At 35.6% G+C, this 25,513-nt stretch overlaps 2 protein-coding genes across 6 annotated transcripts in view; both read right to left on the bottom strand.

Moving 5' to 3' along the window:
- LOC129743504 (CLIP domain-containing serine protease B4-like) overlaps nt 1-25,513 on the bottom strand; it is a 170,969-nt gene that overhangs the window by 111,049 nt on the left and 34,407 nt on the right. The window lies entirely within an intron of this gene.
- On the bottom strand, nt 2,222-3,531 carry LOC129743536 (lysosomal acid phosphatase-like). The gene is made up of 3 exons (XM_055735577.1): nt 3,311-3,531; nt 3,003-3,245; nt 2,222-2,940 (listed from the first exon to the last, which is right to left on the bottom strand). The coding sequence occupies exons 1-3, from the start codon at nt 3,521-3,523 to the stop codon at nt 2,668-2,670; spliced, it is 729 nt and encodes a 242-aa protein (XP_055591552.1). The 5' UTR covers nt 3,524-3,531; the 3' UTR covers nt 2,222-2,667.

Raw genomic sequence — 25,513 nt, 5'->3', positions numbered from 1 at the left:
TCAAAATTGTCAAAATTGTCAAAATTGTCAAAATTGTCAAAATTGTCAAAATTGTCAAAATTATCAAAATTGTCAAAATTGTCAAAATTGTCAAAATTGTCAAAATTGTCAAAATTGTCAAAATTGTCAAAATTGTCAAAATTGTCAAAATTGTCAAAATTGTCAAAATTGTCAAAATTGTCAAAATTGTCAAAATTGTCAAAATTGTCAAAATTGTCAAAATTGTCAAAATTGTAAAAATTGTAAAAATTGTCAAAATTGTCAAAATTGTCAAAATTGTCAAAATTGTCAAAATTGTCAAAATTGTCAAAATTGTCAAAATTGTCAAAATTGTCAAAATTGTCAAAATTGTCAAAATTGTCAAAATTGTCAAAATTGTCAAAATTGTCAAAATTGTCAAAATTGTCAAAATTGTCAAAATTGTCAAAATTGTCAAAATTGTCAAAATTGTCAAAATTGTCAAAATTTTCAAAATTGTCAAAATTGTCAAAATTGTCAAAATTGTCAAAATTGTCAAAATTGTCAAAATTGTCAAATTTGTCAAAATTGTCAAAATTGTCAAAATTGTCAAAATTGTCAAAATTGTCAAAATTGTCAAAATTGTCAAAATTGTCAAAATTGTCAAAATTGTCAAAATTGTCAAAATTGTCAAAATTGTCAAAATTGTCAAAATTGTCAAAATTGTCAAAATTGTCAAAATTGTCAAAATTGTCAAAATTGTCAAAATTGTCAAAATTGTCAAAATTGTCAAAATTGTCAAAATTGTCAAAATTGTCAAAATTGTCAAAATTGTCAAAATTGTCAAAATTGTCAAAATTGTCAAAATTGTCAAAATTGTCCAAATTGTCAAAATTGTCAAAATTGTCAAAATTGTCAAAATTGTCAAAATTGTCAAAATTGTCAAAATTGTCAAAATTGTCAAAATTGTCAAAATTGTCAAAATTGTCAAAATTGTCAAAATTGTCAAAATTGTCAAAATTGTCAAAATTGTCAAAATTGTCAAAATTGTCAAAATTGTCAAAATTGTCAAAATTGTCAAAATTGTCAAAATTGTCAAAATTGTCAAAATTGTCAAAATTGTCAAAATTGTCAAAATTGTCAAAATTGTCAAAATTGTCAAAATTGTCAAAATTGTCAAAATTGTCAAAATTGTCAAAATTGTCAAAATTGTCAAAATTGTCAAAATTGTCAAAATTGTCAAAATTGTCAAAATTGTCAAAATTGTCAAAATTGTCAAAATTGTCAAAATTGTCAAAATTGTCAAAATTGTCAAAATTGTCAAAATTGTCAAAATTGTCAAAATTGTCAAAATTGTCAAAATTGTCAAAATTGTCAAAATTTTCAAAATTGTCAAAATTGTCAAAATTGTCAAAATTGTCAAAATTGTCAAAATTGTCAAAATTGTCAAATTTGTCAAAATTGTCAAAATTGTCAAAATTGTCAAAATTGTCAAAATTGTCAAAATTGTCAAAATTGTCAAAATTGTCAAAATTGTCAAAATTGTCAAAATTGTCAAAATTGTCAAAATTGTCAAAATTGTCAAAATTGTCAAAATTGTCAAAATTGTCAAAATTGTCCAAATTGTCAAAATTGTCAAAATTGTCAAAATTGTCAAAATTGTCAAAATTGTCAAAATTGTCAAAATTGTCAAAATTGTCAAAATTGTCAAAATTGTCAAAATTGTCAAAATTGTCAAAATTGTCAAAATTGTCAAAATTGTCAAAATTGTCAAAATTGTCAAAATTGTCAAAATTGTCAAAATTGTCAAAATTGTCAAAATTGTCAAAATTGTCAAAATTGTCAAAATTGTCAAAATTGTCAAAATTGTCAAAATTGTCAAAATTGTCAAAATTGTCAAAATTGTCGAAATTGTCAAAATTGTCAAAACTGTCAAAATTGTCAAAATTGTCAAAATAGTTAAAAAATGTCACGATGGTTAAAATTGTCAAAATTGTCAAAATTGCCAAAATTGTCAAAATTGTCCAAATTGTCAAAATTGTCCATATTTTCCAAATTGTCAAATTTGTCAAATTTGTTAAATTCGTCAAATTTGTCAAATTTGTCAAATTTGTCAAATTTGTCAAAATTGTCAAATTTGTCAAATTTGTCAAATTTGACGAATTTGTCAAAATTGTCAAAATTATTAAAAATTTAAGATATTGTTGGTTTTTCAAAATTGTCGGATTTCGATCCAAGTAGGTAAAATTCTGTGATTTCCAGTTTCTAGGTTTCATTTTATTTATCAAATGTCTGAGGTTAGTTCAAGCGCAGGAAGCATCGTAGTTGTCCAAGATGATAGCTTGCATCGAGGCCTCCAGCTGGTTCAAGGCACACGGGGCCGCACATCCGGGAATCGACAGCTGTTGCGGAGTCTTCACGGTCCAGTTCTTGAAGTACACCATGCGAACCTCCAGACCTCCTGCCACGTACGGGTTTTGGTGCAGCTCGAAAGCTACGGCGGAGGCGTATTCGGGCAGATCCGTAGTTTGGTCGAGCATTCCCATGCTATCCAGCAGGCTGACCTGAGTCAGATCGTGACCCGAGTAGAAGAAAATCGAGCGATCTGGGCTCAGTGTTTTGGCCTGTTTGGACTTCATAATCTTGAGGAACTCGGTAAAGGTGGCACCACCCTTCAACTGCTTCAACAGCGGTGTAGCGGTGAAGCTTCTAAGAAAACCGCCGTAGCCGCGAACGGCTATATCCGGAAAGACTGTTGGACCATCCGGGCAGGGCCAAACCGTTTTGATTCTCCACGATAAGCGCATCATAGACTCCGAGAGCGGTCATCCACGAGTTCACTGTGTAGCCAGCGTGCTTGGACAGATAATCGTACTGAGAGATGAACTCGTTGTTCAGGGGTTGGAACTCGGGAGTGGGACTCATCATGAAGCGTCCGTACTCTTGGTTGAATTTGTTGCAGGAACGAGATTGTTGAAGAATCTGGCGAAAAACAATAATTCTGATTTTAGATAACAGAGATTCGAACTCGAAGCTGGTCTTACGTAGTCGTCCTTGGCCGGAATGGTAACGATAGGGGTTGGCTGCCAACGGATCGGGATGTCCAGGGTGTCGGATTCGGGACGCAAGAAGGCTGCCAATATGGATTGAGCAGACATGATACATCTCTCGACGCTACTACTGACTGCATAGACATTTTGGGTCGAGTAGAAACCATTCGACGGTAGCAGAGATCCGTAGCGCTTGCGCAAGTTTTGACCCAACTCAAAGGTCTGCTCGGTACCTTTCTGTTGATGAGTAAAAGGAACAAGCTAGTAAATTTCGATCAAATTTACACTCGACGGGTACTAACCGGTTGCAGAGCTCCTAAACCTCCGATCCATGGGTAGTTTGCGTAGGGATCAGCAGGATAGCCCATGGCAGGCGATCGACCTCCATGACGGAACAACAGAATCACTAACTGAAGCGAATCGGTTGAATCTTTACTGAGCGGGGATATTCCTGTATGAACTTCCACCGCCAATACAGCCAAAGCCAAAATGGCAACCGTTAACTTGGAACACATTTTTCAATCAAGGTTCCAACTGAAGAAACTGGATTCATCAAATGGCTTATATAGCTCATTTGGAGGCGAGAGAAGGTTATCCGTCTAGATAACAACCCATCTAATCTCGAAGAGAAATTCGTACCAGCAGTTCGCGGTTTTACTGATCAAATTTTTGCATCGATAAGAATGTGTCTAATCGTCGGAACAGAAAAAGCGATTGAAATCGCAGCTATAAACCAATTAGTAATTATGATTTGCTCGTCTTATCGGTCTGTCTCAAAGATTAAAATTATGATCTAATTTAAGACAGGGGAGTGTGGGAAATCTTCAAACGTTTGAAGAAATTCGAGAACGCTTATCTCTGGTCCAAATTCGGATAGAATTAAGGCCTTCAAGCTGAATATATGACCAATAATGACTTAGCAACAAAGCTCTTGGCGCCTTCTTCTTTACCAGCGCTCTTCTCTGCGATTACTGACCTTTACAAGAGAGACTTTAACAGTAATTTAAGTCGTAAACCGACGTCGAATGTCAATTTGCGAAAAAAAGACAATCTTTTTTATGTCATGCCGCCAAAAGACAAGGGACAGAAATAAAGTTATAAAACAACAGCACCAGACGAATTGACTATGTGTAGTGTCAACAAATTGCTCAGAGGTTCTGATAAGACATAAACACAATTTAAAAAAATCTCTTGGTTGAAAATACTGTGGTTGTTGTATTTTCTCCTAGCCTTGATCAAAAATTAGATAAAAAAAATCTGTCGGCAGATTCCGCTCTTTATCACATTTCCAACTGCAAACCGTGACCAAGAAAGTTCACGATTGCTCACTGCCCGGCATCTAATTTCCTGACCCATTTTTCCCGGAAACCACACTTTCAAATCTGATTGATAGATTTCCGGGGTTCCCGGCCGCTTCAACGAGGCACATCCGGGGTGCAGCCTCTTGCTGCTCTTAGCATAAATTTACACCCATCTTCATCAAACGGTGGCAAAAGTAATCTTGGAAATATGTAGCTTTTCTGGAAAACAAGTGTCAATCCCCGGCGTCATCGATGGAATAGTTCTGTTTCGTTTTTTTCCCTTTTCCTCGACTTCGATTGGTCCACCATCTCGTATCCCGCAATGTACAGTTGCGAGTAAAGCGAAGCGCCAATGAAACGCAAAAGTTATTTCCGTTTCCGTCGTTTTCCAATCGCAGGCGGCGGCGCCGGAACTTTCGGGGTGGGGTGCGATTTCTGATGGGTGTTCTTTCGCTGCTTCTTGCAAAGATGCATTTTCCGATTCCACTCCTCGCTCGATTTGGCTCAATAAATTCAAACTCATGTTTAAAATATGCATTCAGATCGTATTGTTCTGCAGCGCTCCGACACTGTCACAAATGCGCTTGATACTTTTTCGATAAAATGACACACGATTTCCATTCCGCTGGAAATCACACGTGGGTATCGAAGGATAACAAAAGTTAAGCTTCCGGAAACAGCACTGTGTGGATAGAAGCGAAATGTTTAATTGTTTGCCCAAGATCGAACGGTTCGTTCCACGAAAAGTCAACAATCCACTTGTTATTTATCGAATCTCAAATCTGTGTAACACTGGAAATCGTGGCTGATGGCGGTTCCAGGAAACTCGGGTGAAATGTTTAGATCTTAAATTTTCGGGAGTAATCAGGACTTAAAGGAGATTTTTCAACTTAAGGCAAAGGAAATCATGGAAACTTTGAAACTGAAAGCAATATCTTCAAAGCTACAAACCCAATTGTAGGGTTGAGATGAAGGATATGCAGAGAATAAATAATGTATTTGTATAAAAAAAAATAAAATAAAAGTTGTGAGAAGTAGGCGATGGTTTGTTGGTATCGCACCGCGGTGAAAATTAAGTTTTAGAATTTTAAGTAGTTTGTTATTGTGAAATTGTCATTTTTCATTGATTGAGTAGATTAATCATAGTGATGAATCATTGCACCGACCCGATTCTTCGTTGATTTCATCCACCTCCAGCAGTTGACATTGTTGAATGATCCGCTACAAGAAGAAAAAAACATACCCTACTTATACAATTGGTGAGTTTTTTCAATGATAATTCTTATTCATTATTACTGAACTGATGTTGCAATCCGAGAATTTCTACCTTAGTATTCTCAGGTGCCTACGAAATTCGTAAATTCTGATGTACCTACTTGTTAATTGATTTATGAAGAGACGTGAGTTGATCCGGAAATGAGATGCGCGTAAGAACTACGACTGAAATCGTCGAACAAATAAGAGGATTCTTCAAAAAAATATGCACCTCGAAACCTCGACGCACTGATCTTTATATACAGTGTCGGACATTAGAATAGGACCACAGCTCAATCCAAAACAGAAAGTGACAAAACTTTGAGAAAAAAAATTTCCATTTAAGTGCATTAAACCATTTACAAATTGTAAATTCCATTCTTCGAAGAAATTAAAATCATCCGTAGTTAAAACCATTGTCCTTTATTTAAAAATGCGTTTTAAGCATACTTACTGACTAAAATAACACGACATAAAATAGGACCGCTTTAGAATTCATGGTAAAAAAAATTAAAAAAAAAAAGGAAATTCATACCGTGATCGATTTGCAGGATTAGTACTTGGTGGTATAACCATTATTACGCATCACTTCTCGCACCCGGTTCGGCATCGACTCCACCAGCTTTTGGCATGTTCTCACCGGGATAGCGTACCACACCGCCTGGATTTTGTTTTTTGATTTTTCGGTGTACACCTTACGTTTAACTATTTCCCATAGGTTCTCTATGGGATTGAGATCAGGGGACTGTGCTGGCCACTCCATAACGTATACCTTATTATCCTGGAACCACTTTTTAACCGTTTTAGCGGTATGTTTGGGGTCGTTGTCCTGCTAGAACTGCCACTTTAGGGGCATCTCCCACTCGGCGTGTGACAGCATTACTTCCCGAAGTATCTGGGCGTAGAGATGCTGGTTCATAATCCGGTCGATCCAGTACACCCACCCCGTACCAAGAAAAGCACTCCCACACCATGATGCTACCTCCGACATGTTTGAATGTTTTATTTGTATACTGGGGCATATACGCACAGCCGAGTGGGCGATGGACCCAACTCTTTCCGTCCGAGCCGATGAGGTTCACTTTGGTCTCATCCGACCACAGCACATTTCTCCATAGTTTCTCCTTTTCCGCACCGACCCAATCGAAGTGGTCCTTCGCATATTTCAGCCGCGCCTTCAAGTGCTTCGGCGTCAGCATCGGCACCTTCCGGGGACTTTATCCTCCTAGTCGCTTCTCCGCCTACCGTCGCTGAACCGTCCGGGAACTCACAGATAAGTTCAGCTCGTCTCTGATCTGCTTGGACGCTTTGAATGGGTCCTTTTGCGGGGGCGGCCGGTCAGTTCCCGTTTGCCGGTGCTGTGAAGCGCGTTGAAAACGAAAGTTTTCGACCTTCCTAAGTAGTCGGCAATCTCGCGTTGGCTTTTGCCAGCCTTGTACAGATTCCGGATGAGCGCTCGCTGGACTTCCGTGCAGTGCTGTGCCCAGTGTCTCCAATTTTCACACTCACAACGCAAAAGTTTGTCAAATGAAAGGCAAAGGCTTACTACTGTAAGTTTGTTTGCGATGTTTTCAGTTGAAATTCGACGGTGTTTCAAATGATGATGACGTTAATGATTCTCAAAGTGCACCTGATGATTTTCAAATGAAAATCAAGATCTCAATTTCAAACGAAAATGAAAATTGTTTTTATGTGTTTTTTTAAATCTATTTTTTTAGAATTATAAACTATTTCAAAAAGGAATTAAGCCAAAAAACTTGAAATTCCTTTTATTTACATTAATTTTTTATTCAAATTAGAGGAACCGATTTTACAAGCAACAAAAAACTCTTAAATAATTTTTATTTTCATTTTGACAGCTTGGTTCTGTGAAGAACGATCCAATAGTTTAAATTTATCTACCTATTTGATGATTTTCAACAAGGCATGAAAATGAAAGCATTAATTTTCAATCGATTTTTTTTTCTTTCATTTGACTGTAATGTGGACCGGTCTGAAGGTTTTGGTAGCTGACTTTCACAGCAACCTGAAACCTAGAAGTTTCTTTTTGGCAGCAAAAAAAGTTATTCGATTGTGAACTTCCAAAGCAGTCAAAATTCAAATGATTGGAGGAAAATTGGCTGTGCCCGACTTATCGCTTTTTTGCTGAAAACAGAGTAGGAGGAAGGAAATCTTTATTTTTTGTTTGTTTTAATGATTTATATGATTAATTTTATGGGAAATACTTACCAGGACACGAAAATGGACAAACAACACCGAAAACAACACCTTTTCTTCAAATCTAGAGCGCTGAAAATGCCGGAAACAGCCGAACCGATGAGCTTTCTGACAGCTTTCTGGTCGAGTAGAACAAACGGGTTGCTTTGATTGCAACAAACGTGCAGTATTCAAAGTTGGCATACTACAATAAGTGCTTGCCGCTAGGTGTCGCATATTATTATATTTGAATTGGCAGTTTAAAGGTGATTTGAATATTTTGCAGTAGAGCGGTCCTATTCTATTGTCCGACACTGTATAGACTAGCTGACCCGGTGTGCGTTGCAACACCTTCCAAAAAGAAATGAAATTTAAAGAAATTGTTTGAATTTTGTTTTTTTGTAAGTATCATAAGCAGGGTTGGCAAAATTCAACGGTCAACGGTAAAATGGTCCTTCAAACTCATTTGACTGTTCCTTAACGACCAGTCAATTCGTTTGCCAGTCATTCATTCCCCAGTCATTGGAAGCTAAAATAATGACCTAGTCAAGCAATCGCATTTCAACGACCGATGACGAAAAAGAAACGCATTTATTATTATTGTTGCTCCTGCCAGCAAGCCGAAGACGACCAAAGACGAAAAAGAAACGCATTTATTATTATTGTTGCTCCTGCCAGCAAGCCCGTTTTCAGTTTTTTATTGCTATTGTTGCTCTCTGCCAGCAAGTCGTTCAATTAGTTGTACCTGTCGACAGCAGCCGATCGAGGATGTGTAGGAGCTTCGCCAGTCGCATGACGGAGAAATGTTGATTGGTGTCGTGCTTTATCCGTCATGCGAGTAGTGAGGCTCCGTCAATTGAGTAAGGTGCCGGTCGTTTGATGAAAAAAAAACTAGTCGGGTCAAGCGTGACGGGCGAAATTTACCAACCCTGATCATAAGTGCTCGGTTAATGCCAAAAAACTTGTTGAAGTCCCCCTTGCCCCTTCCCATCCGCAAAAAAAAAGATTGGTAGAATAAGCACAAACTGCTTCAACGATTGTTTGTTTAACCTTCCTAGGCCGTTCGCAAAATTTTGAACAAATTATTTTTCGCCTGTTTTGACTAGTAAATTGATTTCGTTCCACTGGTCACATATCTTGACCGATATTAATGAATTTAGATTCATTGTTTAGGTAATTTAATCAAGATTTTAAATATGTACAACTTAAATAGATTTGACTAAGCAGATGACCTATAGAATGCTTTAAACAGAAAAAAGACATCATTTTAAAATTCTTATATCTTCAGTATATGTAAGTGTATTAAATTTTTATTATATGCTTTGAAATTGTGAAAAATAAATCCTTTTAAACATATATAAAAATTTATGGGTCCCATGGGAGTTTTGGTCGCGATCTTGGAAAAACCGAAAAAAAAATTCTCACTTTTCAAAAGAGGTCACATTTTTTCTTAGCAGCGCTGTATCTCATTCATAAATAAACGGATTTTCAAAATTCCAATTTTAGTTCAATTTTGATAACATGATTATTATTTTCACTAAATACACATAGTATCTCAAATATTACTGTTATTCGTAATACGAGAATGAAAACAAAAAAAAATCGTGAATTTCGAACCCATCTGTTATGATGCGCTCATTTCTCATTTTGTTATCGTGATTTCTTGAAACTTTTCATCAAACCTGCCCACTTTTTATATACCCAATGATAGATTTTAATCTCTACAATCGATTGATATGCTGTTTATGTGGTTTTTCAAAAATTTGTAGCAACGTTTTCCGAATTTACTAAAAGAAATCGGAATTCGTCCAGATTTTCAAACGTTTTGTAGCAAGCAAGCACAACCCCCCGGGAGAGCCTCAATCGAACAAAATCCATGGCTCTCTCGGCCGTGCTCTCGAAATGTGCCTTCCTATAGCAGACTGAAGGAATCGCCCGTATGGCTACGTAGGGTGGTTTGTGCTGATACGTATGAATATTTTTACGTACCTATTTCATAGCTAAGTCATTGTCTTCATCATTTTGATTGTTTTTCAGCTTTTCAAAGTTACAGAGACCTAGTTCAGAACTTATTTTATCTTAAACACATAGTGTGGTTTCAAAACGACACTTAATTTTATTTATTTCGGAAGCGTGTTGATATTCTTATATTAAAAACAATCAAAACCAATATTACAACGATTTTAATCTTCAAGTTTATAATACTATAAATATCGAGTTTTAATTTACATGTGAAATATAAGACAAAATATGCATAAAAGTAGTTTAAATCATAATTTGAACTCTTCGTGGCGTTATAAGAATCAAAAGAAGCTTTGAATTAATTAGTAATTGCCATATCAATTTAAAAAAAAAAGTGGTGTTTTAAAAGGTTAAGACATTATGTTCCAGAAAATTGTCGTATTGCATAATATTTTGATCAACATCTTTTGTTTCAGTGATATAATTTGAAATAGACATTCTTCATTTACATAAGTGTGATTTATATTATTTTACTCATTTTTTCTTCAAAAATATTCATAATTTTAACTTAATATCAGGATTCAGAAAAAAAAAATTTGAAAAAAACCTCCAAATAAATTATAAATAATTTATGGTTCAAACTTCAGAAATAATTTTATGGATTCATAATGCTGTGCTTTGAATTGTGAGATCTAAACTAGTTTTTCGAATTTCATTATTTAAATTTTTGATTTTCCAAATATGAATTTTGCAATTCAAATTAACATTTTTCTAAGAGTTCAGAATTGGAATTTATAATGAATAAATTAATGATTGAAAACTAAGACAAAAGAATTGCTTATTCTTAATTCTAAATTCATAACCCACAAAAATCAGAATTCGAATACAAATTTGACAGTTTCAAATTTATTATCATAAATATGAAACTAACAATTTTTGAGTACGAATTTTCAATCGTGAGTTTGTTCTTTTTCGAATAAGGGTTTAAAAAGAATGGAAAATTGTGGACTTTTAATTCAAAATTCACCATTGGAAGCTAAGTATTGTGAACAATTTTATAATTCCGATCTAAGAGTTTTGAATTCAGAAAAATAAATTGTGAACAAAGAAATATGAATCGTGAATATTGAATTGTTTATTCTAAACTTTTATTCATCATTCAGATTTAAAGTTCAGATTAGTTATCTGAAATATAAACAGCAAATCTTATTTTAATACGTATGGTTTTGAAATAATTCAAAAATTAACATCGAAATCATCCACACTTGTTTAAAAGTATTATGTATGTATGTAAATTTTATGTTACAAATAAAAATCAAAGAAAATGCCACCGAAATTATTTTGCAAAATGAGGATTCTTAAAAATATCTTAAAACATTTCTGAACTAGGTCTCTGTAACTTTGAAAAGCTGAAAAACAATCAAAATGATGAAGACAATGACTTAGCTATGAAATAGGTACGTAAAAATATTCATACGTATCAGCACAAACCACCCTACGTAGCCATACGGGCGATTCCTTCAGTCTGCTATAGGAAGGCACATTTCGAGAGCACGGCCGAGAGAGCCATGGATTTTGTTCGATTGAGGCTCTCCCGGGGGGTTGTGCTTGCTTGCTACAAAACGTTTGAAAATCTGGACGAATTCCGATTTCTTTTAGTAAATTCGGAAAACGTTGCTACAAATTTTTGAAAAACCACAAAAACAGCATATCAATCGATTGTAGAGATTAAAATCTATCATTGGGTATATAAAAAGTGGGCAGGTTTGATGAAAAATTTCAAGAAATCACGATAACAAAATGAGAAATGAGCGTATCATAATAGATGGGTTCGAAATTCACGAATTTTTTCTTGTTTTCATTCTCGTATTACGAATAACAGTAATATTTGAGATACTATGTGTATTCAGTGAAAATGATAATCATGTTATCAAAATAAAACTAAAATTTGAATTTTGGAAATCGGTTCAGTTAAGAATGAGATACAACACTGCAAAGCAAAAGTTCAAAAAAAGAAGCTTTTTTTTCAGAAATTCCACGCTAGCGACCAAAAATTCCATATGACCTTCAATTTTTCTATATGTTTATAAAGATTTATTTTTCACAATTTCAAAACTTATAAAATAATTCCAATACATCAAAGCAATTAGAAAATATGGGAATTCTGAGAAGACATTATTTTCGGGGGTTTTTTCCATTCGGAACAGAATCCAAACGTTCGGATAAGTTACATCAACTGAAATTTTATAGATTCAGAAATTAGAATAAATTTCCTAACTAATGAATTTAAAATCATGAAAATCGGTTAACATATATCATCAGGGGAACGCGCGCAAACTCTCGGGTCATATTGACCCGAACGGCTTATGTGTAACTTTTTTTTCGGCTTGCCAGTTGTGGCATTTCCGGTGGTCACCGGAAGTTGCTTTTTCTACAGGTTATGTATCTCGTGGTTTTAGTAATATGTTCCAAATTTCATATTTTTCCGATTTTTTTCAAAAGAGTTATGACGATTTTAAAGTTCGCTTCGGGTCATATTGACCCGAACGGCCTAGGAAGGTTAACATTCGGCCGGTGAAAAGACGGATTTGCTGAGGAATCGCAGATTTTTCAGGCTGCAGTTACGAAAAAATTGTTTCTAAAACGGCCACCGGTAAAAAAAACAAATTGGATCAAGAAGCGCAGATTTTTGAAGCTGCTGCTACAATTGTTTTTTTGTTAAGTGTTAAGAACCATCTTTGGTGGCGTACAGGAGAACGGAGTGTGGAGGCGAAGGATGAACCACGAGCTCGCGCGACTCTACGGCGAACCCAGTATCCAGAAGGTGGTTAAGGCTGGCCGGATACGCTGGGCAGGACATGTTGCGAGAATGCCGGACGACTGTCCTGCAAAACAGGTGTTCGCTACGAATCCGGTTGGAACAAGACGAGCGGGGGCGCAACGAGCGAGGTGGTTAGACCAAGTGGAGCGTGATCTGGCGAACGTGGGGTGCCCGAGAAATTGGAGAACGGTTGCCATGGACCGAGTGAATTTTAGGAATTATGTTCGTCAAGTTATGTCGTAAGACGGAATACTATGTAAATAAATAAATAAAAAAATACAATTGTTTTTTTATGATTTGGCCATCGGTGAAAGACGGATTGGCTCTAGGGCAGATTTTTAAGGCTGCAGCTACGAAAAAATATGTTTCTGAATCGGCCACCGGTTAAAAGACAGATTGGCTCAAGGAGCGCAGATTTTTTAAACTGCTGCTACGATTGGTTGTTTCTGAATCGGCCACCGGTAAAAAGACGGATTGGCTCAAGGAGTGCAAGTTTTCAAAGCTGCGGCTGGGATTGTTTGTTTATGTTCCGGTTCTGGTATACCAAGACAGAGCGGCAGGAACAGCACAGATTGGAATGGCTGTTGCTAAGAATATTTTCGGATTGGTCCGGCTCTGGTAAACAAAGCACAGATTTTAATGGCTGTTACTAAAAATGTTTTTATTGTATTGTTCCGGCACAGAACTGTACAGAAAATTTCAAATTAACGACCCGTAATCTGATAATCGATTTTAAATTTTCAAGACAGAGGAAAAATCAATTGAAAGAGTGCAATCCAGATGTGAGGAGCATCTTTAGAATTTATTCATAAGCTGTACCGTTGCGCTCTGTTTTGATAAAGCTCACCGATAGTCTAGAGATTTCAATTGATTCAACAGAATTATATCCGAATTGAAAAACGAACCGAGCTTCAGCAGTATTTGAAGCAGCATTTTCAGCTTTACTTGGAAGTACCCATAGATATATTGGTTGTACAGCTTTTTTGTGCTCTCTCTATCATTTCATTTCGTAGCCTTTCGGCATGTTTATTCCAAATCGGATTGAAGGCTTTTCATGTTGGATTTGGTTTCCTGGACTGATGCTGGGGCAAAAAATGGAATAGCATTCCAGTAGCTCAGCTCGAACGGGAAGGAACTTTGACAAGAAAAAAAATGAAGGGAAGCGGCAAAATATTCCTTTTACCAAGAGAAATTCATACCGGTGTAGCTCCAGTGGCTGCTTAGAACTACCTGGGGGGATGATCTTCAACTTCAAATGGTTGCATATAAATTTCAGATGTTGCAATACGGAAACGAAGGATTCTGGATGGAAATTATTGAGACTGATTTTTCTTGCCTGTTCAAATATTTGTGTGAGGAGAACTGACACAGAACATAGTCCCGATAAGTAAAATAGGATGCCACTATTTGGGACGAAAACGATATTATTTTTTAGGTTGGTAAAATACATAAATTTGTTCTTGAAATTTATCCGTCTTGAGTAGTAATTTTATTTAAAATTTTCAAAAAAAAAAAAAAACTTTTCTCCAGTTGATAGCTGAGAGCTGGTCCTCTGTTCTTCGTGCTGTGCATTGCAGTTTGCTGATTCACATTCCAACTTCATAAACAAGGCCCGAGCCAGGCGGTCAAAGACAGCCCTACCAAAATGTGTTCAACATGGTTCCAATTAAATATTAATGAATAGCAGCTCCAGAGTGGCTGCTCCGTCAATCCTAGAATCGTCATAAATCGTCCCGGCAATCCGGGACTTTCTCGACTTGGAGAGAGCTCACGAAACGGCCCAAACCGGCATCCAACCGGCCATCCGTCCGTCCGTCAAGGGGCAAATCACAGACGAAAATTAATAAAAGTGATTTAACGCCGCGACGTGATGAGGTCGGAAATGCTCCTGGGCCATTTTCGCCAAACGAAATGGACGCTAATCACCACGCTTTTGCTCCGGTTCTTTTGGGCTTCGGTTGGTGAATTTGTAAAAGTGACGAATTTTCTCATCAGAAAATGGGAGAAAACTCAAACAGAAATAACAAAATTGGAATTTTGTTTTTTAATTAGAAATCGGACCAACTACCCTTCCCTAGAGAGCGTTCAGAAACCAAAACTTTTGGTGCATTTGCAAACGCCTAGAGTTAGGCAGGGTTTCCGGTGACGAGTAAAGAGCATTTTCAGACTGGTAATCCCAGATTCAAATGATGAAATCCTCTGGCTGGTCTTTTCGTGAATAGCGTTTTGGTTGAAAACGACTAGGAAGATGTTCTCGTTTCTCTTTTTCTGTTGTCGTGATGCTTTGGGGATTTGATTAAAGGATTCCCAGGGCCCTTTGAGTGAGGCGTTTGCAAAGGATTTGCTCTCAAATTGGTTGATTGATCATCGAAAGACATTTTTTTCCATCGGCTGGAAATCAAGATTGCCGAAATCATAGAAAAATCGGGTTTATCATAGAATTTTGAGCAAAATTTTGTCACAGAATCTGTGTCACAGATCACAGCATTTTTTAAATTTTCACAAAATTTACATATTTTTTGCTTTTTACTGTGCTTGATTGACTAATCACATCCACCTTAAGTTATGATCATGGACACTGATCTGAAGGAGATGTTCTGCAACTGATCATTGTATTTCACGAAGAGAACATTTTTGATACGCGAGATCATTTAAAAAAAAATCAGTTACGTTCGCAAACACCGAAAACATTATTTTCTTTCCTTTACAATATTTTAGAAAACAAATGCACCTCGTTAAATCTGTCTTATGTAGTATTAAAATAAACTGATTCAGTACTTACTCTTGGACAGAACAATTGAATGGCAGAAATCCTCATAAATCGTGCTGAGCCGTGAATTCAAGCCTTAAAACTGCATATCGTGAGAGTCCAATTCATCCATCGCGAAACCAATTATTGTAAAATTATCTGTGCTTCCAAATCGATTCAATTGAAATTTTACTGAGAGTTAGCTGGATTTTGACAGATGAAAAAAAACACGTCTTTTTCGGCATACGCCTACTTCACCTTTAATTCTCATAGAATTAACAGATTTTATTAATTTTGTACAGATTTCCAAAATTATAAACTGTCTCTATCGAATTTTGATTTTTTGCTCTAATTCATGAAAATATTAAAACAATGTAATGTAAATTGATATTTTTCTATAAAAACTGTAAAAAGTTTCTCGTTTTTTGATGATCACATGATTTCCCAATGAACTTCATAAAAATAGCGTAACAGAACTCCATGGTCAAATAACAGAATTCGAGATTTTTATTTGGCAAAATCACAGAACTTTGTTTTCGGCAACCTTGCTAGAAATATATTAAACGGATGTGAATTGCGGTCGGTGCCACAACATAAAAAGTTCTAAATTTAGCAAACATTTGACTGTGCAGCCTTGATTATTTTGTGGAAGCTAAATTTGAGAAAAATTATCCTTTTCTTACACGACATAAATGCTGGGTTTTTAAACAAAGCAAGCGAGGTATTCTTCTCTACACTCAAATTTGATATTCTCAATCAAATTTTGATTATGGAGTAAGGTTATTCGATAGTAACAATATTTACTCAGTACTGATTGTCGTGATTTTACGAATCTCAATTCAGAGATTCACTTAAACACGTCTGTCGCTCGCAAGAATAGATTAATGACTGACTTTGTTTTGTTTGTTTGTCAAGTGTTGCCAAAATAGCAAATGTTGTCATAGAAATTTATTTTATTTTATTTATCTTCAGTGTTGCCGAATACAACTATTATTTTATTTTATTCCTAATTAAATTTGATTTATTTTCTGTATATTCTTTATCTCATCCCTACATTCCTTCTGCACCACCTGCTGCTGATTGTTTTGATTTAGCCTTCCGGTGGAAATAAGACGGAATTGCCGTTAGAAGCGCAGATATTTAAGGCTTCTGCTGCTGATTGTTTTGATTTGGCCTTCCGGTGGAAATAAGACGGAATTGCCGTTAGAAGCGCAGATATTTAAGGCTTCTGCTGCTGATTGTTTTGATTTGGCCTTCCGGTGGAAATAAGACGGAATTGCCGTTAAAAGTGCAGATATTTTAGGCTGCTGCTGATTGTTTTGATTTGGCCTTCCGGTGGAAATAAGACGGAATTGCCGTTAGAAGAGCAGATATTTAAGGCTGCTGCTGCTGATTTACTTGTTTTGAATAAGCCTTCTGGTTCGGTAGGCTGTTTCTAAGAATACTATCGAATTATTCCGGCTCTGGTAAACAGAGACAGAGTAACAAGGAAAGTACAGTTTGAGAAAGCTGTTGCTAAGAATGTTTTTTTCTACGGATTGTTCCGGCTCTGGTAAATAAAAGCAGAGCGACAGGGAAAGCACAAATTGGGAAGGCTTTTGTGAAGAATATTTTCGGATGAAATGAAGAATACGCAAAAAAAAATTAATATTTGAAAAGCTTTTGCAGAGAATGGAATGTAGAATTGGCCTGGTCGAATCCCGACCAATAGAGATGAAGGATATTTTAGAATAACAAAAGTCGGTAAATTAAAGATTCTATTGAGAAGGAATGTAGAAATGAGATGAAGGATAAGCAGAAATTAAATAAAATTTGTAGGATGAAGAATAAAGATGTGGAATATGCAATAGAATTTGAAAATATTTGGTAAAGAACATTTTGCTTTAAAAAAAAAACAAAAGTTTACGTGTGAAAAGTTTTAATAAAGAATAGAGGTGAGAAGGAATGTAGGGATGAGATAAAGAATATACAGAAAATAAATAAAATATTTAAGATTCTCATCTCATCCCTACACTGATGTCAAAACCTCGAAAATCAATCCATTGGTTCAGAATTCAGCTACAGTTTTTCAAAATTTTCTGTAATCAATACTGATGTTATGAAATCTTTGTACCTGAAAATAATCACATTTTCGAAGGTGATGGAAAGAATTAGAGTAACATGAGGTATCAATGAATGAAAGAACATAAACCGTAAATATCATGAAATTTTCGAAAAAGATACAACGGCTCACCGGCAGGACTTGAACCTGCAATCTCCGCTAAGCGGCTTCACGGCTTATGTTCTTTCGTTCTTTGATACCTCATGTTTCTCTAATTCTTTCCATCACCTACGAAAGTGTGAAAATTTTCTAAATTATTGATAGGAATTTATTTCTAAATACTAAAAAATAAGATTCAACTCATTTCAGAGTTTTGGTACCTTATAATCAAAATTGAAATTGTACTTGTGTTTTTATATTTTGGACTATGTATCCAGTTTAAAATTCTTGATTTTCAGGGAGTTCTGAGTAGGCCTTGGTCGAGGGCGGACGCGTTTTTCTGTCATTTTGTTGCTTGCGTTGTTTTTCGGTTTTTCTAAAGTAGTTTAAAAAATTAATGGATGTGGAATTTACAAGAAAACGAAGATTTTTTTTTTATCGTACCAGACTAAAGATATTCACAAAATCAGGAATCATTTTTTATGATTCCTTCACGTTTCAAAGTCCCATCGTTCTACATTGTAAAGAAGCCAGATAATGCAGGGCCGCTGAATCACTAAATATGCACCGCTTTAATAGCACGATGTCCATCGTGAATTCAGCTTAATATCTACAGATTGGTGAGTTCGTTCCATTATTCTTTTCTTGTATATAAAATCGATCTTTTTCATTCATTACAAATTCAAAATAGCTTAACTCTATTATGAGGTTAAGTGGGGGGAATGGACAGGACATTAAACGATCAAAAGACTGATATACAATGGATTGTGGATTCAAGCCAGCCGGAGTATCTCGGCAAATTTGGAATCAGGAGTAGGTTACTTAGGTACCTTTTCAGGATTCTTTATTTGTTTCGAACAGTTGGAAAGGAGTGAGATGAGTGGGACCCCTTGGTAGTGCTGCAATTATTGTTGATGAGTTAAGCATGAACAATATTTGAATGTGCGATCGAGACTTCCCGTACCGACTGAGTGCGTCTTAAAAAAGTTACAAGACTGCAATATTCCAATAAAGTCATATTGACACTCTAGGACCGATTAAGGTTAATATATTCATTATTCAGTTTATTCAAAGTTTATTATTCCGAGAAAATTAGAAAATCTGGCTAATTTCCAAAATTTAGGAAAAACGGAGGCTTATCAGGTTATCAGGATGGACCTCAAAAAATCAGACAAATCCTGAAAAATAAGGCACAACCTTCTTGGAAGGCCTATCGGTCGAGAGAATGTGACGAATCGCAATTATCGACTACACGCTACGCAAATAATAAATGACGCCTAAACCAGTAGTCGGATATGAGTTCTTTTTGTTTCTGCACACTCAGGTTGAAATTCTTTGAAGTATACTTTCTCGCAGCCGATTGATAGAATCGATAATCCAAGAATCCGATCATAAATCCTTTACCGCACCGGTCCGTATCGATTATTGTTCTGAACACACAGAAGTGGCTCCAGAGAGTGATTACGTTCCGACTACATAGCATTATGGTCGGCCAAAGTCGATTAACACTTCGGGATGGGTTGAAGTGCCCTCTCCTCCGTCATCAATATTGGAAGCCAAGCAACACAATTCATCTTCATAGAGTAGAGGAAGTTTGGGAAAGGCAGTTTGGGTGCGCCACCAAGAGAGGATAGAACTGCATCTGGCAGGAAAAGACAAATCGTTTCCTGTGTCGGCGTCCCATCAGCTTCTACCTACCCCAAGTAGGATCCGGTGTGTTTGTTATCGGAAATTATGGTGCTAGCATACATCCGCCCTGAGGACATTAGGCCGATTGAGTGTAGAAGGCCAATCCATCTCTAGTTGGTTTGCCATAAATGAGCTTCTCGTTGGGGAATTTGGTTTCGATAATCATCATCATTACTCGGAAGCCCGAAGAAAGTCCTAGAGTGAAACGTTCACCAGAATCGAAGGACTTCTTGGTAAGCTTCAACAATAAACAAATAAAAGCTTTGCAACATAGCTTTACTTCTGCAGCAGTAAACTTGAAAAGGCGTAAAATCGAAAGTTTTCCCATTTACAAAGCGACGACGGACGTCGATCGCCAGCCGGAAGTTGCACCGAAAGACGCGCGCAAATGTCCCATTACCAAGTCATAAAATAAGTAGGAAAAATGTCCGCTCTGTTTAAAGGCACACAAAAAACCGCCGGAATGCTGGGATGTATTATCTTCAGAAATTAATTTCCGCATCGACCATTTGAAGCCTTGGTGCGAGCTTGGTGTTAAAAACTTAATTTCTGTGTCATTCTTTCTTGTTCCGTTCATCGAAAATAGGATCTATCTCACGAGTGTACTCTTAGCACTTGAAATTACCCACCCACCAGATTCCGGTTAGACCGACTTTTATTCCCTCAGCTTTTTTTAAAAATAAAAGTCAACTTGCATCGAGAGTCGAATTAAAATTCGCAAACCCCGAATAAACGAAGCCGGTCCAATGCCGATCTAGCTAGACGCTAGCTGCTGTTTACAATTGCCGCTGTTAATCTCATTATCAAGTTGTACTAATTACGACGACGACGACGAAGGCTAGCAATGGCGGGAAAAGCACTTTCGAGCAACTTTTTCAATAACGAGTTTCGCGAGCGCATAAATAATTCGTTTTCTTTGGCATTGTTTCGGTACAGTAGATTTGCGTAAAGACGGCTATGGACAAACTTTTCCATTGAATTGCTAGATTATTGGGATTGTGGAAATTAGGAACTTGAAAATCACAATTTCACTTTAAAAAGAATTTAAAAAAAGCATAAGTTGAATACATTGACTTCCTGTTAATTGATAGTTTATGCCAAAACTACTGGTTTTCACGAATAGAGACATCTTTTTAAATTGATTTTTCAGCGTGCGCTTCGAAGATTGTTCTATTTAGTGTCTAGGTATGACATGAATTTTTGCCAATATTCTGAATTTTTCAGGTTTAGACAGATTTTGAGCAGTCCATTAAAATATCCACAGTTTTACATGAATTTTTTTGGAAAAATACCCATTTTCATAAGCATAACGATGTATGCAGCTGAGTCTTAAAAAATTAGCATGACCAAAACCAGTTGGCAACCCTTTTTGTGATGGTTATTTTAAGAAGCAAGTAGTGAATTTTTCAAATGATCAGGCTATTTTCACCACTTCAGTGCAAAGATTGGAAAAATAATACAACATGGAATTTTGGATTAAAGAAATTGATTGAAATTGTTACAGGCCTAAGTTGGAATGTTTCTTCTGCAGCAAGCAAATCTCTGTGCCGAAAATGCGCTTAAAAGTGTACTGTGCCAAAATGATGGCGTTGACGAACGGGTAGGAATTCAGGCGCGATCCTAGGGGGGGGGGGGGGGGGGTGGGGGAGAAGGGGGGTAGGTAAGGTCGATCGGGGTGATCGCCACCCAGGCGGGAAAAACCCTTTTAAAATATACGAAAATGTTCGAACTTCATAAAAATTTAGAACTTTTCCTAGTTGGTATACCCTTGAATTTTTAAAATTTTCCACTCCATGGGAAATCAAAAACTTTGAAATAAAGGGTATATTTTTTTTCTTCTGATTACCTTTTAATAAATTTCACCTCAATCATTAAAATTCACTTTTAATAGAAAGTCCCGATTTTAACGGAAAGCATAATTAAGACAATTAAACTGGGTAGATAATTTCAATTAAGAAGATGCATTTAAATTTTAAAATCACACAAGAAGATTAAAGATTTTGTGAAAATTTCACACTATTTATGATTGAAGGTTATGTTTGAAAAATTACTTTTAAAAGAATGTATCTTTTATTTAGAAAATTCCAAAAAATAAGAACTGCCGAAATGCTGAGTGGAATGAGCCCTAATTAGAATGATTCGATCTTTAGGAAAAGATCGATCTCCAAGATTGCTTCAGATGAGCGGTCGTAGGATCGATTTATCTTAAAATCGAAGCTTGAGGATCGATCTCTAATAGATCGATCTTATCCATTTTTTACAAGAAGGAGAACATTTTGTTATAATAAGTATAAAAAAGAACATGAATTTTTAAAGATGCGTTAAACTTCTTCTTTGGTCGAAATAAATTCATATCTATATACGCATTAATTTAGGTACTCAATATATTGAAAAATCAAATAAAATAATAAAAATAACCATTGTTGTATATTTTTATCAAAAGTTGTCTTTTAGGTTTTATTTAGTGCTAAATATTTTCAAGATCGAAGAAAAATCATTAATCCAAAATCTAAATGAAAATATTGTTACAAAATTTTGATTTCAGAATCGAGTACATGAATTTGAAAAAAAATGTATAGAATTCTGATTTAAGATTTGAATTCATCACCAGTCATTATTTGAAAATAAGTTATGAAACTCAAGATGAGTAATGTCATAACTTTATATGTGTGTATTCGTTTTATATTCAAATTTCATAACGCCATCTGATATACCTAATTTAAAAAATCATATTTTTAATTTTGTTTCCAAACTTGGCTGAATTTTAAGATTCATACCAATCATCAATCCAAATCATTCACACGATGATAAGTTAGATTGAAAGTTATAATCCAAATTCAGATTTGACAAAAAAAGTTTTATTACAGGAAAGAGAACAGCTATTTTAGTGCATATGTTTCAATGACTGTTGAAACAAGTTAAGCACCACTGATTGTCAGTGTGTGCTGCACGGCTAACTATTACCCAAAAACACAAACACGCAAAACTCAAATCTTGTAGCAATTTTACATTTTTACTCACACGACATATTAAAAACCTAAGCTAGCTTGACATAATTACTCACGGGTCCGTATCCTACTTTACAGACAAACATCTGACAGCCAACACAAACAACAGTAACAACACAGCTCGGTTTATCGGTAGTATCACAGAAATATCTGGCATTCTGGCAGCCCTGCCTGGCTGCACTGCTCAACGGGCGTATGTTTATTGCCCGGAACATCCGATGTCTGCTTCCGGCTGGATCTGTTCCGGCTTGGCCATGCGACGGCTGATCGGCTCGCAAAAGAGCGATTCCAGATACTACAACTTTTTTACTCACCCACTGTGGGTCGTTGTTTGTCCCGGTTGCTGGCTTCCACAGTCGGTCTGATGAATGCTCAGGTGTGGGTCTACAAAATCGACGTTATGATGACAATTTTGCGATGACAATTAAAATTTCATTCACTCACCCTACTGTACAGTTGCTTTCTTTCGTCTTCTTTATCTATTATTTCCTTCGAGCTTAGCACTGTCCTCCGGCCGCATTTTCGCTAGGCTCGTCTCCAGATGCCTAAGAGTTGATAAAGAAACGTCTGATTGTTTCCGTATCAGCGAGGTAATTCGGAAGTTCTCACTTTTAAGCATCCAAGAAACCTAAATTCCTGCCTACTTTGTTAACAGCGGCTCCGGGAAGCGAGTGAATGGCGGGTTTCTATCCGAAAGCAGCAATGGCGAGTCAAACTTGACAAATTGTTTCTTCTGCTGATGTTGTGTCGATTCGCTGATTGTTGTTTACTTTTTCCATGCGGTTTTCTTTTGACAGCTTACACCCTTAAAATTAAACACGCATCTTTGGCTTCTTTGACACTCTATCGGTAGGATTGACTACACACTCAAAACGAAATAACTACAAGTACTAAATTATAATGCAACACTGTTTTTTTTAAAAAGATTTTGGCATCATGAAATATTCTGTCAGATTTTGTCAATCGCCTCTAGTTTTGGTTCTGTGGCTCGTATAATTTTAAAACTTGACAGTTTTGACTGAATTGCAGCTCAATGAAATAAAAAAACCTACATAAAAACTAGAAACCAATTGAAAATATATTTATTATCCTGAATTTTATGAAGGATCAAGATTTTGCCTAGATATTCGAATTTCAGAGATACAATGCTTTAGTTAGAGGGGAAAAAAAGTAATTTTACAGTTTGAAGAAAACTCAATTGAAAATGATATAACTATTTCATTTTTAACATCACAAAAGGGCGTTTTGAATGTTTTAATATTAATGTTTTTAATTTATTTTAACGTTTAATTTTCAATAAAATCTGAGATTCATTTTGGTTTAAAATTTCTTTAAATTTTGATCGCATTCCTGAGTTTCCGTGGAAATGTAAAAAAAAAAAATCAAAGAGAAAACTTATGGCACTTTTTCTGAGAAGTCAAAATTATTCACACATATTATTTGCAGTTATCGAGAAAGTTGATCATTTTATCAAAATCTATATTTTCAATGTTTTGTAACATTTTAACAATTTTTCTATTAAAAAAAAAATGCGCGAATTTTTTAACACTTCCAAGTCATTTTTTTTAATTATTTCTGAAACATCGAAAAAAAAGGAAATAAAAAAAAATGTGAACATAATTTTTCATTTTATTAATTTTATTTACCCTCTGTGTTGGAAAATTTTTACTATTCCAAACAAATGATTCAAATTTTAATTCATGCTATTCAGATTTTATGAAGTTCTAAAATAAAGATAGAATAGAATATAATTTAGATTTAGATTTAGAAATGAAATTCTTGAACTACAATCACAATGAGAAATGAATTCAAGATTGATTAAAAACAACATGATATTTTCGAATCACCATTCTGGATAAATAAGTGTTTTAAAATCAGTTTTAAGTTTATTACAATTATAATCAAAATAAAATCTCAAATATTAGTTTCTCGAACGTTTAGTTGCGAAATGAAAATCATTTAAGTTTCGTTTCGATTAACATTCATTGATATGAAGAAGCTCATAAAAAATAAATAATTGAAAAGTTTCTTAAAAATTTCTCCTGTTCAACAACAGGTGAATCATTTTCAATTGTAAAATGACATTCATAACAAGAGAATTTTTAATGAGGTCATAAATTTTTTCTTGTATACAATATACGAAAATTAGCTTTAATCTATATTCTCTCACACGGAAAATTATAGATTCGCAGATTGAAGTTGTATCAAAGAATATCAAAAAAAAAAACAATAGAAAACAAGTTAAAAAAGTTAAAATTAATACTCCAATTAAGAAATTTTTCATAATATTTAAAACTAGGTTCTATGAGATCATATTGAAAGAAAAGGGGCTACACACTGTATACTCACCTCCACCTACATCTTCTAAGCATTAATTTAAAATTTCCCTAGTCCTAACTAAATTAACTGTAGGAAATGAGTAAAGATAAGAATAAATGTATAATTGGCATCACTATCAATAGGCGAAGCGAAGAGTACTTATTACTCGTCCAGGTAATAGAGCAAGGTATTTTGTATAGAGAGAGAATAAAGTGTGTAGAGTTTGAATAAAAGAGAGAGAGTGCGCTGAGAGTTGAGTAGAAAAGTAGGATCAGTTAACAAACTAATTTCGCGAAGGAAGGATCGGTTGAGGGTACGGCGCGTTGATATGGAGGTGAAATTGAAGACAGACGCGTGGAATTTCGGTCGGTTTCGACAATGGCGGTATTTTGTATAGAGAGAGAATAAAGTGTGTAGAGTTTGAATAAAAGAGAGAGAGTGCGCTGAGAGTTGAGTAGAAAAGTAGGATCAGTTAACAAACTAATTTCGCGAAGGAAGGATCGGTTGAGGGTACGGCGCGTTGATATGGAGGTGAAATTGAAGACAGACGCGTGGAATTTCGGTCGGTTTCGACATTAACAATAAGAAAAACAACAGTTAGACACAAATAACACAAAATGGACAAATCATATAAGGACTTTGTAACGACGCGGTAACAAGTGATATTAAAGTGTCCCTACAGAGAACAAGAAAATGATCATTAATAAAGAACCTGCCTTAAACAGCATTGGTGGTTTTCCCGCTGCTTTTCCAGTAGCTTGTAAACATTTTAATACCTAATCGATTCCAAACATAAAATGACTGGTCCAACTTTCACGCCGTCGAATTTTCATCAGCAGTTTCAAGTTTTATCGTTTTTCTTTCCGCCAAGCGTTTTCGCCTACCTTGTTGGTGGCGTTGGTGGACGTCTTCGTCGCAGACAGACTTTAATCTTTTTAGCCGCCGCCGCCGCCACCACCGCCCACCAGCCATAACAAGACATCGTGGAAAGCGCCTACAAGGTATG

This window comes from Uranotaenia lowii, chromosome 1 (genome assembly GCF_029784155.1).
Source record: "Uranotaenia lowii strain MFRU-FL chromosome 1, ASM2978415v1, whole genome shotgun sequence".
NCBI classification, from domain to species: Eukaryota; Metazoa; Arthropoda; class Insecta; order Diptera; family Culicidae; genus Uranotaenia; species Uranotaenia lowii.
The sequence above is the reverse complement of the archived record's forward strand: the minus strand, read 5'-3'. Positions and strand labels throughout refer to the sequence as shown.

Bases quoted from the DNA above. Each gene is read 5' to 3' on its own strand.
- LOC129743536 (XM_055735577.1), bottom strand. From the start codon at position 3,523: ATGTGTTCCAAGTTAACGGTTGCCATTTTGGCTTTGGCTGTATTGGCG. The intron at 3,246-3,310 runs GTTAGTACCCGT...ACTCATCAACAG, and splicing joins GTTTAGGAGCTCTGCAACCG to AAAGGTACCGAGCAGACCTT. The intron at 2,941-3,002 runs GTAAGACCAGCT...GTTTTTCGCCAG, and splicing joins TTCCGGCCAAGGACGACTAC to ATTCTTCAACAATCTCGTTC.